At 39.6% G+C, this 17,327-nt stretch overlaps 2 protein-coding genes across 2 annotated transcripts in view; both read left to right on the top strand.

Moving 5' to 3' along the window:
- LOC131438878 (fringe glycosyltransferase) overlaps nucleotides 1–16,682 on the top strand; it is a 391,338-nt gene extending 374,656 nt beyond the window's left edge. The window contains exons 5-8 of the mRNA XM_058609257.1: nucleotides 6,359–6,497; nucleotides 15,351–15,531; nucleotides 15,615–15,709; nucleotides 15,781–16,682. Of these exons, the coding sequence (XP_058465240.1) occupies nucleotides 6,359–6,497; nucleotides 15,351–15,531; nucleotides 15,615–15,709; nucleotides 15,781–15,933 (568 nt within the window). The 3' untranslated portion in view covers nucleotides 15,934–16,682. The remainder of the gene's footprint in view (nucleotides 1–6,358; nucleotides 6,498–15,350; nucleotides 15,532–15,614; nucleotides 15,710–15,780) is intronic.
- Nucleotides 4,529–6,258, top strand: LOC131438879 (uncharacterized). Its single transcript, XM_058609258.1, has 2 exons — nucleotides 4,529–4,669; nucleotides 4,727–6,258. The coding sequence occupies exon 2, from the start codon at nucleotides 4,743–4,745 to the stop codon at nucleotides 5,946–5,948; it is 1,206 nt and encodes a 401-aa protein (XP_058465241.1). The 5' UTR covers nucleotides 4,529–4,669; nucleotides 4,727–4,742; the 3' UTR covers nucleotides 5,949–6,258.
- Nucleotides 16,683–17,327: the final 645 nt, after the last annotated feature.

Below are 17,327 nucleotides of genomic sequence, written 5' to 3'. Positions count from 1 at the left end.
GTTATAAAATCATCCCGGTGGGACGGAACAGTAACCGTTTATACATTTCAAAAACCAATTGCGGTTCGGCAAAGCAAAATTTCAAAATTCTACGAATACTAAGTTATGTTAAATTTGATTTCGAAAACTTAAGTGTTTTTGGTTTTTCGAAAATTGGTCTAGTTTTTGAATAAATGATCAACAACGCGATTCGCGGATTCCGCAACATTTCACCCTAAGAATATTATTAGAAGAAGCAAGAAGTCTGAATAAAATGCGTTGATTTTCCGAGATAATTGCAAAAATTTTGATGCTTCATTCCTTCGTGAAATGTAAGACTGATTGATCACTTCCATAACCGTTGGCCAGATATGTTTCTTGTTTTGATCCTATTGTTTCATCGAAGCTACTGGTGAAGTAACAGACAAAGTAAAGATTGAATACATTATGCTGAATTAACGTTCGGATAAACTGTGGATGAGATTTTCGAACGTAGTTCCAAGGGAAAACCTGAAAAATACTTTATTTCTCAACTCTCGATGTCCTTTTGGACATGGGATTTCTACTTAAAGCTTGAATGAGAGATATATTTAAAAAAATCTGGGCCTGTTCTAAAATCCGGGAATTTGTGTGTGTGTGTGTGTGTGTGTGTGTGTGTGTGTGTGTGTGTGTGTGTGTTTGTGTGTGTGTGTTGTCAACAAAGAGGTCGAGATCTCAGAGGTGGCTTGACGGATTTTAATCAAACTAGTTTTAGTTTTGAGAATGGATATTTACTTTTTGAGTTATACGAAGTTTTGTGGCAAAATTTTCAGTTTTTTTACAATATGTTTTTAAACTTAGATTTCGCATGGTAATAGCTGTCTAAAAAGCCATGGATTGTCAATTTTCTATTTTTAACGGAAATATCGATATTTTTGTGTAAGCGACTTTTCGCCTTATTCCAGTGGATGGAGTTTTACGCGCTTGATGATAAAACGATGTTTCAGAGCAAAGTGAAACATGATTCTCAATACTGTTTTATGAATTTGTTTTTCGGTAACTCAAAGACTATGCACAGCACCCTTTTTCATGACGTTTCAATTTTAGCACGGTTCGTTTTTGGCAACATAATCGTTCGAACATGACATACCTTATGATCAAAAAAGAACCGGAATTTTCATTTTAAAATTCCCGCACTTGTCCAAATTTTATTCTCTCAACGTTGGCAACACTTTTATAAACATTCTGTCAAATTTTGACGCATATCGTACGATTAGTTTTTGTTTGGCGTCTATACAAAGAAGTTGAAAAATTTTCGTGTGGCGAATTTTATAATGGATGAAAATTTAGAACAACGTGCGTGCATCAAATTTTGTGTTGCAAATGGATTTAAGTGTTCCGAAACGTTGAAAATGTTAGAAAAGACCTTTGGTGAATCGTGTCTAGGAAAAACACAGGCATACGAGTGATATAAACGCTTCAAAGGTGGTCGTACAAGCTTGGATCATGATGAGATCCCTGGCCGCCCAACAACATCTGTTACTGAAGAAAACATTGAATCGGCGAAGCAAATCGTGTTGCAAAATCGTTCTGTACCGATTAGAGAGATTGCTGTGTTGTTGGGCATCTCTTATGGATCAGCCGAACACATTTTAACTGATGTTTTGGGTTTGAAACGCGTCACTTCTCGGCTGGTGCCAAAAAAGCTGAATTTCATTCAAAAACAGCGTCGTGTTGATGTGGCCAAAGAGATGATTTCCAACGCAGATGGTGACCCCACATTCATCGAATGCATCATAACTGGTGATGAGGTGTGGATCTATGAATATGACATCGAAACCGCACAACAATCGACCGAATGACGCTTCGTAGGCGAGTCGTTGTTCTAAATTTTCATCCATTATAAAAATCGCCACACGGAAATTTTTTAACTTCTTTGTATAGACGCCAAACAAAAACTAATCGTACGATATGCGTCCAAATTTGACAGAATGTGTATAAAAGTGTTGCCAACGTTGAGAGAATAAAAGTTTACCGATTGGACAAGCGCGGGAATTTTAAAATGAAAATTCCGGTTCTTTTTTATCATAAGGTATGTATTAGAAAGATGGCAGTATTTTCAAAATCAAACTAGTTTTCAATATTTGTATTGATTTTTACTGATTGCAACAATAACAATAATTATACCATTCGAAGAAGTTCGTCGAGATTTGTGTTTGAAAAATAATTTCAATAATTTTTCCCGGATATGGCTTAACTCATTTCTCCAAACCTCATATGAACAGTTCTATCCTTCCATATAAGGTTTCTGAATATCATTTGGATCCAACTTCTGGTTCCGGAACTACAGGATGATATATGTAATAAAATTAAAACAATGTCATTTTGCTAGTAGATGGCTGAACCGATTTCGAACCCAGATAAGTTGCGTGATCTATAATTTTAATAAAATATTTAAATCAATGTGACTGGCACTTAACGTCAAATCGAAAATGATTGTACTTTCATTCGGAGATTGTGAAATTTTGCAAGAAATGTGCGATACGATTGGTGCAACGTTCCGGTGGCATTTGACCCCAGCACCATCAAATCCGCACTTGATCAACAAGCACTCTATTTCTCTCTCCTTCTCGCCAGCCGGTTCCAGCGGCTAATGGATTAAATTGATCTTAATTAGTGAATACCGCGAATTCCCGCTACGCTACCAAAACAATCGGTTCGGCTGCTTCGGCTGCATGATCGCAAGCATGCATTCCTGGGAGGTTTTTCTGGTTGTCCTCTCCTCTCGGCTGGATCAAGTGTCGTATCCGTTGCGCGTAGGGAGAAGCACGCCTCAACACGCCGGTACGCGTTAAAATATGCAAGAAACTACACGATCTCGGCCGGCCGCGGTCGGTTGGGTTATAGTTTCGTGCCGCCCGGGATCAAGATCGGAATCCAGCTCCCCTCCAAAGAGAGAGAGAGACAACCGAACTTACCATCTGCCAAAGGATCAGTTACTGAGCAATGACCGGAGCTTCTGCCAATTAAAAGCGCAAAATTCTGTTGTTCTGTTTCAGTTCCTTACATCGAAATCAGCGTCGTTGCACCGCCCGATAAATTCGTTTTAATTAATGCAAATTTTTTGCCGCCCTTACACTCACACTCACACACACAGACACACTGCGTACCAGCGTTGGTTCCCGTTCACCCGGCCGGATCAGCATGTTCTGATTAAGAAAACATTTTCTTTCGGTATCAGTTGCAAGTTTTTGCCGTTCCTTAATTGACAGGCCGTTTGGATTATTTTCGCCGATTGCCGCCACCCAGTACGAATGTCGTCTCATTCCAATCCGGATCCCCGGATTGCCATCCCTAATTCTAACCTCCAAAAAGGCGTGATTTGATTTGATTTGATTTGTTGATTTTCTACGCTCACCCGAAGAACCGAAGAACGGTGTTCGATCGAGGCAGAGAAGACGAACCAAAATGAAAAAAAAAACATCCGTGAAAATCGCTTCTAATCCAATGTAATGGTAATTAATTTGGAAGATTTTCTACGTGATAGCTTTTTCATCAACTGCTTCGTTTGGTATTTTGCCGAAGGGCGGGGGGCCCCGGCAGTGATGGTCGATTATTAGATTAATTTTCTAGTGCTCCGGAATAATTCGAAATGCCGAAATGGATCACATGATTCTGCATGATCATCACGGCTAATCAATCAACCTGCCGATGGGAACCTGCGGGGCTCTGGGGATTGAATCGAAGATGGCGTTGCTTTCTGTCACTTCTGTCTGTTGTTTTTTTCCTGAAATGTTTTGATTTCTGCGCTAGTGCGCTTCCAAATTTTCAATGGCAGAAGAAAACTTAGCTCGTTTGGTGGACGAAACGGTGGTGGCGGCACCAGGCGGCCCGATAAACAGTGACAATCTGCATAAGCTGCTGCATCTGATCGTACACAATCTCCGGCCGGCGGAGGACGGTCTCCGAATGGATTACAAGTGTACGGCCGGCGGTGGTCAGAAGAAATCGTCCGGTGCTAAAAGTGCAGAAAATGTTATTCAAATTCATGCCAAGGTTCGGCAGCTGACGGAATTTTCCGAGAAACAAACCAAAATGCTGTCGGAGCTGGACACGAAACTTAAAAGTCTGGAAAGTGAACTGAATAAGGTTTCGACGGAGGTTTCGCTCAGTATGGCCTGCAACAAGTGCGGCAAGACGGTTCCGAAGGAAGGACGCAAATCGAACAAATCAGTCTCGAAGAGTTCGCTGGCAACGAAATCCGCTGCCAGTTTAGCGGGAGCGCCTAAAGCGTCCGGTGAATGGTCCTCCTGGAATCATCCGGCTAAGGCTAAGGCAGCGTCGTCCGGTAAAAAAGCATCATCCGGTAGATTTAAATCGACCGCTAGCATGACACTGAAGAAGGGAATCGATCCCGGCGAGATCCGGAACCTTCAAATCCCGGAACTTACCAAATGGATCGAAGAGAAGCTACGCGGTGCTCCACCTTCGGAGGATCTTCGCAAGCGAATTGAACTTTTGGTACAGAATAAAATCGGGACCACGGTTTTGCCGGATCTGAAACGGGAGGTGGAGATGATGATCAAGGAAGTGGCTTGTGAGCAGGCATCCAAAGATCCCACTTCGCAGGTGGACAGCCAGGACTGTTTGTGTTTGATCAAGCGGAAACTGAAAAATGCTTCCAAAATGAAAACCTAAAGCATCAAACGCAGTAAGCGGGGAAACTTTCAACTGACAGGTTTTACTTTTTGCGTTCTAAATTTTTCAGTACCAGCTTGGAAAAAATGTCCGACTTGGATCTGCACGACATGGTGAATCGGGCCGTTGGGGTACCGGACGGAGTGATAAACTGCAGCCGGTTGCATCAGCTGTTGCATCTGCTGGTGCGAACGACCAATGAAATACAGCAGGAACTGGTGGCGGCGGCGACGGATGATGAGTTCAATCCGTTGGAAGACGGATGCGGGTCGGAGTTGGACACACAGGGTTTCCGGGAACAGTGGCACGGTGTGACCGGAACGGTTGACGAGCACACGGAAAAGCTGCAGCTTTTCGAGACTGAGCTTCAATTGTTGACAGAACGGCTGAAAAAGTGTTGCGAGACACTGACCGAACAGGACGCGCTGTCCGGTGAAGAGGGATCCGATCATCAGCAAAATGGTGGTGCAACGACAGAAGATGGGTTAGCAATTGACGATGCCACCAGCAAACAATCGAAGGAGCAAGCGGTGGAGTCGATTTCAGAAATTGAGGAACTGATGCGATCGGGACAGGATCATATGGAGAACAAACTGAAACTGTTGGAAAATCAGTTAGCCAAAATGCAAAAATTACTGGCAAGTGTTGGATTAGTTTCGGTTGACGTTTCAGGTGCAGATGATGAAGGAGGTGATCTGGAAGCCATGGAAGCCGTTTTGCCAGGGAGGAATCTGGCCGATTTACAAAACACTCACGATCTTGTGCTGGGCATTTCCAAAGAACTCGAACAGTTGAAAGCACAAATCGCCGAACTCAACGAACAGCGAAGCCAAATGGATGACGTAATTAAGCAACTGCTTGAAGAAAAGGATAATCTGACAACCGAACTAACCAAACTCGCCGAAGGAAAAACCGAAATGGATAGCCTGGTGGACAAACTGGCTCAGAAAGTCGGTCTCTCCGGGGATGGAAAACAACCACCGGAATCGGCCGGGACGACACATCGCATGCTGACGGATTTGAACTGTTTGGCTTGCGAAACGGATGTGGTGCAACGTGATCGGGATGATTCACGGCCGGCCGTGCGCGGAAAATCTAGACCACGGAAATCCATTCGGAAAGCTCCCCGGGAAGGTTCGACCGTCCAGTCGACGCTGCCAACTCGCATGAAACGGGCTGCTGGCGGTTCGCACACCATCGTCAAACCCATCGAGCGGGTGCTGCGTTCGACCAGCACGGACCTCTGCCGTTGTTCTACTTCATCTAGTAGTCCTTGCGAAGAAAAACATTGACAGTTCTGATTTTGGATGGCACAGCACAGTTCGAAGCTAAATCTCGTTCTTCGGGATGACCGAATTTCACCGAAAATCACACCCAAATTTGGACAAAAGAAGAAGAAGAAGAAGATGGTGATGACGAAAATGCAGCTACAACGGGAAAGAAAATCCGACCGCCTATGCGGTGGGCAACACACCGTTACCAAACCGGACGAGAGAGTTTTTCGCAACCATCGGCAACTGTTGGATCCCGTTTATTTCATTCCAAAGCAACTAATGAGACGGCAATAAATTGATTGTTTTCGAAATTAACCAGTCCTAAAAACCGAGAGTGTTTTATTTAATTACTTGAATGTTTCATTTTCATTTTTTTTTTGCTGCTTACAATCGACTAATCTAGATCTGGCAAATTCTTCCCGTTTCAGGTGGTGGTGCCACTTCGACGACGACAACTACGTGAACGTGCCACGGCTGGTGCGGCTACTGGACGAGTACAGCCCCACGCAGGATTGGTACTTGGGGAAGCCCAGCATCTCTTCGCCGTTGGAGATTTTTCTAGATAATGTAAGTTACGCCAAGTGAATCATGATTCAAAGTATGATTCATCAAAGAACAAAATGATTATGAGCGTTTTGGTTGAAGCTCAAGTGTCAACCGGTGTCCGGATCGCATCTTGATCACGTTCCTAGACTCGAACACAACAACAACAACAAATGAAAAATGTCACACCACCATACTGGGACCGGTCAAGAAGAACCAGACCGCGAACCTGGAGTGGCCTGTGGCGATTTAAATATTAAAGGCAATTAAAACAATCGTTATTAGGTAGCTGCTGGATTCGCAGAACAAAAAAAAAAGGGGAGAACACTTCATTTCATTTTCGCGATTGACCATGGACGACCGAATCGTGTTTCCACCTGCTGTGTTTATTGTCATTATGTCGCCATTTAATGAGGTTCGTAAATTTAACAACCGAACGCGAATGGAGGAGTGTTTTGTTGTGCGCTAGAAGTCATTTCTTGTTGAGTTTTGGGAATCAGATTCGACGATTGTTTTTTTTGCGGTGATGTGTTTGTTTATTAATACGATTGACTTGTCGTAAATCTTTTCCCGTTTGGTTTGCTGTTGACTCTGCCGGGAACGGAACAAATCAGAACGAAGAAGAAAAAAATGTCATAAACCAAACGGAATCGATCCACATTAATAATTTAATTATCGTAAAATAATCTTCTGTTGGAATTGCATTTGAGTCTGTATGTCAGTTGAAATCGGATCCGATTGCCATTCCAGTGGAGATCAGACAAAAGATTTTTATCTTCTGAATGTAAGAACAACTGTAGAAACTGTGTCATTAATTCGGTGTCGGTGTTGTCATTCCATCTCTTCCAGATTCCGTAGGTGGGAAGAAGTCATTTTTATAACTTCTTCTTGGTCAAGAATCGCTGCCGAGTATTTTTTCGTTTTTTCTGATTGTTGATAATTTTCAGCTCTCGAGTGTGTTTCGAAGTTACTGTACTCAAAAAAAAAAATGCAACAGACAAAAATGATCACCAAAAATTCATTTTACGTTGGACATTTTTACAATTAGCAATGTGTTTACAAAGTTGACTTATACAACCTCCTCTCCTACACTGTGGCCCTTATTACGAGTATCACTACACGGTGAAAACGAAATTACTAGATGAGTTTGTTGTTATTACGAACATCAAATCAACAACATTTTGTTGAAAAAATTAGTTTTTTCCACCACAGTGATCACTTCACTATGCGTGATACTGGTAATAGGTAAAATCAAGTGAAGTGACATGTAAGTGAAGTGAATGTGAAAGTGGATGTGAGAACGGTAATAAGGGCCTATTATGTCGTTTTTACTTGATACTCAACCTAACCCAGTTTCCACCCTAACTGCTGTCAAACCGTTTGTTTAAAGCTAGTTTCGAACCTTCGCTCTTATTCTGAATAACGTCGTATTGATTTTACGATCGAATTTCATTTGTATTCCTAATAACGCTAGCAAAATCAAAGGTAGCTAGGATTCGATTGAACTACATTCGATCGAACCACATTCGATCGAAAAATCAATACGTCGTTATTCAGAATAAGGGCGAGTATCTATTGGAAAATGTGAACGCAATTAAAGACTGTCCCAGAAAGTATGAACGCAACCAAAAACCGCTGCCATTTCGCAATGGTTCAGATTCTGTCACTTTTTATGGCTGCGTCCTGTTGTTTACACTCTTCTCTAACCACTTGTGCAGTTGTTTATTCGTTTTCATTAGTTTGTTTCGAAATGCGTGGACTTTCAGCAGAACAACGGTGAATAATTGTGTACAAATGGTTCACAGAACGCGGACTGTCACTGAGAAAGATAGCAAAAATGGAAGGAGTAAGTGAAAAAGCCGTGCAAAATGCAATCAGGAAGTTCGGTGACGATAACATCTTTGAGGATAAACCGAAAAAAAGGTCCTGCTAACCCTCAGTTGGATAAACGTATGCTGAAGGCGTTCGAGCAAAAGAAGGAGATTTCAGTTCGGGATGTGGCCAAAAAAGCGGGCACTTCGAAGTCAAATGTTCTGCGTTCTAACGAACGTTTGAATCTTCGAACCTATAAGAAGCAGAAACAACCAAAACGTAGTCCGAAACAAGAAGCATCGATCAGGCCGAGGGTTCGAAAGCTGTGCAATACGATTCTTGCTGGAAATTTGAACTGCATAATCATGGACGACGAAACCTACGTGAAACTCGATTACAAATCCTTGCCGGGACCACAATATTATACCGTGCGAGAAGGGCAAGTGTTAAACCAGTCCGAGACATCGATTGAAGTCGGAAAATTTGGTAAGAAAGCTATGGTCTGGCAAGCAATTTGTAGCTGCGGTAAGATTTCGAAACCCTTCATCACCACTGCTTCAATGAACAGCGAAATATACATCAAGGAATGTTTACAAAAATGACTTCTACCCATGATTCGAAGCCACAAGGATCTTGTTTAGTTGCCACGAGCTAGTTTCCAAGGAGTCCCAAAACAAATAAACAAATAGTTTGCCACCGAAACATAACGGGGGTTTGCTACAGGTAAATAATACAATGAATTATACTAGTGAAACATCGGACCTGGCACATTTTCTTTTAGAGCAAAGTCGGTATCCAATCTCTGCAAATTCACGGACAATCTTGTCTATAAAGACTTCATCTAGAAAAAAATTGTCGAACATGACCTCCCGCCTCAGATGGCTGACGTGAACGACATTACTATAACTTGAAGACGAAGTCATTTTTCCAGTAAACACAATCACGCTTTGATTCCTTTTAAGACTATTTTTATTTACCAACAAAATAACAGTGGTAACTAAGGTAACTGTTATTCTAAATCAACAATTTTTGCCATTGTTGCCAGTTTCAATAATTTTTCGTGCAATTTAGTTTTCACATTACGAGTTACTGAGGGGTAGTTAAATTTGCGATACAGTTTCGATAGACGAGTGGCAGGTCGTGTCGTCGGTATAATCTTCATCGAATTACTTGTTTATCTACCGTTTAGTCCAGATCTGGCCTCTAGTGACTACTGGCTTTTTTTAATGCATTCTGGCATTTCATATTTTCAAGTGCTGAAATATGTAATTTTCAGACCATCTTGAAAAGTGGGAGATGACACATATTTAAGTCATTCTTGTAATATTCAGTCATGTCAAGAATTACGTTCGTATGAACTGTGTTGCGCTTGGATTTGCGTCACCTGTAAATTTCCTCATTTTTTTTTGCTGTGCAATTTCAAATAGTACCACGTTTTTCTCTGTGGCAACGACGATGATACAACAATGGTCCTTCGTATTGAAGTACTTATTTATGAACTTTTATCTTAAATAAGCTCTAGTACTGTAAATTATTTGAAAGTTTTTTTCAAAATTTAAAAATATCAGACATTAAGAACAGAAAACGGTGATAACATCAGCATCGATTTGATCCGATCCTAATAATAGTTTTGTACACCACGAATGAAGAGTAATATTTCCGATTATTAATAATTGATCATCTAATGCAGGGGTTCCCAAACTATTTTGGGTCATGGACCCCTTTACTAAAATTAACTTAGGCCTCAGACCCCCATTAGTAAATTCCTTTGAAAATTCAATTTCTTGCTTTTTAATATTAATGTAAAATACTAACCAATTTCTGCGGATGGTCAAATAGACACAACTTTTTATCTTGAATATTTCAAATAACAACTTATATCACGCAATAGGGGGTCGATTTCTAGACCTCGTCGACCCCCATAATAAGTTTTGGTTTACGTCGACCCCCGCAAAAATTATATCGACCCCAAGGGTTCTATATCGACCACTTTGGGAACCCCTGATCTAATGGATGGATTGATTGTATGAATACAATATTTCTCGAGTGCTGCAGATTCAATTAACACTAACGCTAGCATATTAGTGGGGAAAAACATCAAAAATAATTCTCTGAGATCGATTTTTGGACCTTAAAAGAATCAACTCACTTAATTTCTCCCATGTTAGACCAGTTCGAGTGTAATAAAGTTTGCGATGCGAAGCCTCTGTACTAAATATTGATGGAAAAAAAATTCACTGTTTTTAGTCTAGCTCAGTGGTTTCCAAACTTTTTTGGTAGGCCAATCTAAAATTTTTATTTAAGCTTTTGTAAGTGATCCGACACGATTAAACCAAATATTAAATCAAAATTCAATTGACCAATCTTGAATTTCTGATACATTGGGTTAAAAAATAAGTAGAAGTAGAGACATAATAAAAACTCATATATCATTACCCTGCAAAAGGTTTGATAAGTATTTGTGTGTGAAATCTGATCAAAAGTGTGAGACTGAAATTTGGAAGCACACCGACCGTGCAAAGCATGAGCATGTATGGAATACGTTTCAATCGGGTTGAGTTCCATAATATCCAGATTAGTTCAGTTGACAAAAGGATTGAAAAAAGGATCCGTCAGTCATTTTAGGTGTTTGTTATTTCTTTTGGTGAAGCATCGATTAAAGGCATGGTGCAATAGACTTTACTCTAAATGTATATTTTTCGGATGAATAATCACTATTCTGAAAGTTGTTGTATAAGTCTTAGACTTAAATAGCTAATTTGCTGAAACTGATTAGCTACAAAAATGATTCCAAGAAAATAGCTAGTCACAAGATCTATACGATGCCTACACCTACAAGTTAAAGTAACTTTAAGGTGCTTGCGAATGTTGAGATAAAATAATTCAAAAATATTCCAGATTTATACTCCAAATACCAAGCCTGAACAAAAATTGGAACGGTAACTTTGAGCTGTCATAGTTCAGCTGTTTCTCAGCGAGTTTTTATAAATATTATACTCTCGAATTTTGTGAAGTTTGCAAATTGATTTGAAAACATTGTAGCGACCGATCGGTTGAGAAAAATCAAAGAAAATTGGATTTTTCTCGTTTTTTTTTCGCGCGCAAAATATGCCCTATCTGCTTTCCTATTTGCCTTTCTTTGGCATCAAAGTCGGAATAGAATACCGAGACATTGTTAGTTTCAAAATTTTCAAAATTTTCAAAATTTGTTCATCATAGAAAAAGTATTACTTTCAGAAATAAATTGCATTAAAACAAACGAAAAAAGAGTTGCCTATTTGAAGTTATAGAACAAACTGTAGATAGAAGACCTCCGAAAAGATGAAATTTTTACAATGATCGTAAATATCTCGAGATACAAAGCGATTATCTATATACAGGGTCCGGCACTCGAAGTGTAACCAATTAAAAAGGCCATAAATTCAGTTTGGAAAATTACTTTTACTTAATTCAAAGTACAAAATGTGTAAAAATAATACAAAATTCAGAATCAATTCACTTTTGCTCGATATGAACACCTTTTGCCTTGACTTGATGACTTGAGAGAGCGAAGGAGTTGCTTCGTTTGGCCGAATGTGACTTGCAGATGTATTTTGGCCCACTCGCGGACAATAACTTTTTTCAGCGCCTCGAGACTGGTGTATCTTTTAGTTCGGACTTTGCTCTTCAAAATGGCCCAAAGAGAATAATCCATTGGATTCGCATCTGGTGAATTCGAGAGCCATTGTGTGGACGTGATGAAGTTCGGAACGTTGTTTTTCAGCCATTCTTGGTTCACTGGAGCTTTGTGAGACGGTGCCGAGTCCTGCCATGGTCTGCCACCGAAATGTTTGTCTGCCCACGGCTTCAAAGCAACCTCCAGAATACTTTCCCGATAATATGTCGCATTTACCTTGACGCCAGGCTTGATGAAAACGATTGGAGAGCGCCCATCTGCGGTTACAGCGGCCCAAACCATTATCTGTTGCGGGTGCTGCCTCCTGGTGGCCAATCGATGACTCAAATTCTCGTATGAACGGTCGGTCAAGTGGACCCTATCGTTTTTAGAGTTTACGAATTGCTCAATTGGAAAAATTTTCTCGTCAGAAAATACAATGTTCGGAAATTGACCGCTTTCGGCCAAACGAAGCAACTCCTACGCTCTCTCACGTCATCAAGTCAAGGCAAAAGGTGGTCATATCGAGCAAAAGTGAATTGATTCTGAATTTTGTATTATTTTTACACATTTTGTACTTTGAATTAAGTAAAAGTAATTTTCCAAACTGAATTTATGGCCTTTTTAATTGGTTACACGTCGAGTGCCGGACCCTGTATTTTTACACATCTTTCGATTGCTACTGAAACCAGCTACAATTTATGCTAAGTGAACATTTTCGCACCATCAAAAACAACCTTAAAGCATACTGTGTAAAGATAAATATTGGTAAAATTAACAAAATTGTATATTCGTTCAGAACATCAAAAAACTATTGGTACAGTTTCTATCATCGAAAAAATTTTGCATAACAACATCAAGCCAAAACTGTTGATTTCTATAATTTTTAATTTTGTTCACTTTAAAATTAATATCGGCACAATTTCCAAATAAATGAGGCTTCGATTCTACCGAAAAGCTCAAAAAATTTGTTAAATATATGTTTGATATTCTGAATTTGTTCCTTTTTTTATTTAACGATATAGTCAATAAGACACACTGCCTTAACTTCAATTGGTTCCTTATTTTCCGTAGAATCTAAGAAAAAATCTGTGCAAGATAGGAAATTTAAAAATTTTTGTGTTATGCATTCGACGTTTCAGTATGCAAAATAAATATGATTTCAGACTTCTATCGTTTGCAATCAATACCGATCATAATTCTTAGAGACTCGAAATTTTTGTTTCACCAATAAATTTGAAGCTTTTAGAGAAAACGGAAATTCTTTGCTATTGCAATGGCTTTGTACAATAGGAAACTGAACTTAGGAATCAATCTGAAATTTTTTGATTCAATCAAAATTTTTGTCAAAACCCAACACAATTGTTATAATGAAACTATTTTAACGGCAAGCTAAAAGCTTCATCACGCCACTACAAGGATCAAGATGCGGGTTTTGTATATTGAGCTGATTTTTTATACTAATCCTTTTTACAAATTAAAGAAATTATGAAAAATATAATTTTACCTTTTGTAATACTTTGATCTTTTTACGCACAAGAAAAAACAGATTAGATTTTTTTTTGTATTTTGTGCTGATTTTCTTGACACGAAAAGTGTATGTCGCCGCTTTATTTTTTATGTTATTTGTAAAAATAAGTCAAATATGAAATTTTTCGTTGTTTGTCAATATTTTTTAGATGTTTTTGAGTATGAAAAACCTGTTAGTTTGAGGCGAATTTTAACTGGTTTCATTAGCAATCCAATGATGCATAAAACATACGAGGTCTGTTGAAAAAGTTCCCGGAATTTTTTAATTGCGCGCGTCTGGTGGTCAAATTTTTTTTTATTGTGTTGGTACATATGTCCCTAATGTATGGTGAAATTTTCAGCTGTATTCATTGTTTACATTCTGTCTTGTAGCGGCTGGTGTAGACGTGTTTTTTTTTAGCTCGGCGATTTTTGTTGGTTTAAACAATGGAAGAATTGAAGAATTTGTATTAAATTTTGCGTGAAAAATGAAATAAAGTGTAACCAAGTGTGCGAAATGTTACAGAGAGCCTACGGTGAGTCTGCTATGAAAAAAACAAGTGTTTACGAGTGATATAAGCGTTTCCAAGATGGCCGCCAAGACGTTGAAGACGACGAACGCTCCGGTCGACCCAGCACGTCAAAGGGAAAAATCTCGTTTTTATAGAGTTTTCTTAACCGATATGTTTAAAACGATCTACAAACTTTACAATATTCGAGGGTGCAAAAATGATCGAAATTGGTCAAGTAACAGTTGAGCTATGACTACTCAAAGTTACCGTTCCAACTTTTTTAGCCTTGGTTTTAAGAGTGTCAAATAGAAATTTTATAGCGCCCAGTGGTGGGCTGTTGAGACCAATTTGGGAATCACTGCTCTAGCTGATGTCTGACAAAATCAAGACAATATAATGGGCCAGTAAACTCTCTTCTAAAAATTGTTCTTGCACGTTTACTGTCAACAAGGCGGGGCTAACGAGTGCAAAATAATTAGCCATCCGCAGAATTGTGCGGTGTGAATTGAAAAATTGAAACAGACACAAATATTCTAATGGAATAAAATCTAAAAAAAAAACAGTTTTACCCATAAACAATACTGCGAGATTCTTGAAAAATCTTTTCATCGAATCTTGAAATTTATTCGGACGTACAATAGAATAACCTCTTTAAATTGTAAACAGTTTAAAGCTAAGTTTAGATGAACTTTTCCGTCGTCCTTTGGAAATAACGGTTGGAAATTTTAAACACACTCCACCCTGTATTTCCAGAACCGGAAGTTAGATTCGGACGAAATGCGATAGCAGTCTATGTGACCATAAGAAGACCTTCCATCTGAATCTAAGTTTGAGAAAATCGGTTCTTCCTATTTCCGAGCGAAGAGAATGAGCGGAGCGTTTTTTTTTATGAGAAAGGCGAAACAGTTCTTTAGGATCCGCTATCGATTTTTAGTCCCCAAAAGAGCCGAGTCGTTAATTTTTTTTTATTGTAAAACAACTTCGTACTCACGTCAAAAAATCGTGTGTATTTTTGCAGAAGCTTGCTTCAAATCAGTTAAACCTCGAACAGTTACTGCTGTTAGTATTAGAAAAAAATTATAAAAAATTGATGGAGATATCGAACTAAAACAAGATTCTACAGATAAAAACAATAACAAAACTGTTTCGAGATATTCATATATGAAATTGCGCAGTTTTCGAGTTTCAACGATTTAAAGAAGATGCATGCAAAAAACATGTACTCTGCTTTAAAAAAAAAGTTTTGATTTGAAGACGGGTGCAAAGTTCCTTCTGAATCGGAATACTTTTGGAATCCGTTGCTAGAATTTCTTAAAATGCATATCAACTGAGTTTTTGGTGAATTCAAAAACACGCTAATTTTTTGTCCTTCTCTCCTCCTTATTTCAGACCAAATCATCGACCGAGGTGAACAAGAAAGTGACCTTCTGGTTCGCGACCGGTGGTGCCGGATTCTGCATTAGCCGGGCGCTGGCCCTGAAGATGCTTCCGATAGCGAGCAGCGGCAAGTTCATGGCCATAGGCGATAAAATTCGCTTCCCCGATGACGTCACCATGGGTTTCATCATCGGTATGTTATCCCCCCCCCCCTCTATCCCTTTCCAGCTTGTGTTAATCCTATTTTCTAACAAATCAATTATTTCGTCATTCCAGAGCACATTCTGAATGTTCCTTTAACCGTGGTGGATGCCTTTCATTCGCACCTCGAACCGATGGAGTTCATTCGACCGGAAACGTTCCACGATCAGGTAACGACCGATCGACCGACCGTCGATAATCAATTCGATTGACCGAAACCTATTTTTTTTCGTGTTTCCAGGTTTCCTTCAGCTACGCCCGAATGAAGAATGAATGGAACGTGGTCAAAGTGGACGGGTTCGATCTGAAAACGGACCCGAAGCGGATCTATTCGCTGCACTGTTATCTGTATCCGTTTTTCAGCATATGCCCGAAAACGATCAAACGAAGATGATCCTCGAACCCCGAACCAGACCGGATAGCTAAGGAATAGCACAAAACCAAAATGGATTCGGTCGTGTGTCAAAGTCGTTTCAAAAACCACGCGATCGAGGAAGCCAATTAGGAACGTCGATTTTCGTCCACGGTTTCGGGCGAAAAACAAAACTACATTCTGTCTGTGATTAAACTATTAAGCGTTATGCGATAAGCGATCGAGTGGGTGGGAACAGAAAAAAAAGTACGAAGCGAACCACTTTCGATACATTAGCTGAACATGTGAATAAGGACCCAGCCAGCTACGAGTGCGGGTCATCTAGTCTCACTTAAAACCAACCGTGTGTATGAGAGAAAATTTAACTTCCTGGACCGATAAAGTAAGTCTAGGTGCGAACAAAGGGGACTTCCCCCGTTGTTCGGTTATTAATTTAAACAGAAAATCAAGGTAGCTTGAAAATCAAGTTCTTCCTGTTAGCTAATAGGGACGCAAAAGCAAACCAACTGTGCAAATGCTAGTAACTGTAAATAGCAATTTATAAAATAAAAAATAAAACACGTACTAAAATGGTTCTTGAAACGATGTGCTCTAATAGACAGTAGGTGTAAGTTTGTAAAAAGACGAAAAGACAGCAATAACACTAGAATCAAACTGTAAATTTGACGACGAAAGAGCACCTGTAGCATTTTTGTTATTATATTCTATGTAACGATTGATTATTGTTAACGTAAAGCGAAATTGTGTTAATAAATTAGTAATTGAGAAAATACGTGAGTTTTAACTTCGAAATAGGCCATGATATCGAGAAACAGCCCACAATGACACAGCACATCTCCGCATCTTTCATCGAACCTTCCAACTCATTTAAATGAGAATGGCTTCATTTTGCTGTTCGGATCGACCTTTGAACGCTCGGATGATGATCCGAAATCGACCCGAAAAGAGAAGAATAACAATAACACCCTCCACTCTCACAATTGGACATTTCTAGGCATTTCGAATCCACCGGTAAAACCAAAAACCTCTTTGTCATTATCACGCACTGGTTCCGTTCGTGGCCGAATGCGAAGCTGAAGTTTTCAAACTCCAGTTCAACGGGAAACGATTTACGACCGGTGACGGCGGAATGATTCGGGAGGAGGAGGAGGAGGAGGAGGAGTGCTAGAAAAACAACAAACCACCGTCGCAATCAAATGTCGTGTGAGAAGACGTCGAACGAGAAGAGGGCGAGTGAAATGGGTTTTTTAATCCGGCGATTCTAATTTTACTGAATCGATTTATCTTCGAAAATTATTGGCTTGCTTCGATTTCCGATGCGTTTTGTGTGACCTAATTTCGGAAAAGATCGAATGTAACCTCGGTTGCTTGGATTTTGCCCAGGTCTGCACTTTTCACTGCCGTTTTCGATTGAC

The sequence above is a fragment of the Malaya genurostris genome, chromosome 3 (genome assembly GCF_030247185.1).
Source record: "Malaya genurostris strain Urasoe2022 chromosome 3, Malgen_1.1, whole genome shotgun sequence".
NCBI lineage: Eukaryota > Metazoa > Arthropoda > Insecta > Diptera > Culicidae > Malaya > Malaya genurostris.
This window is presented reverse-complemented; position numbering and strand designations above follow the sequence as displayed.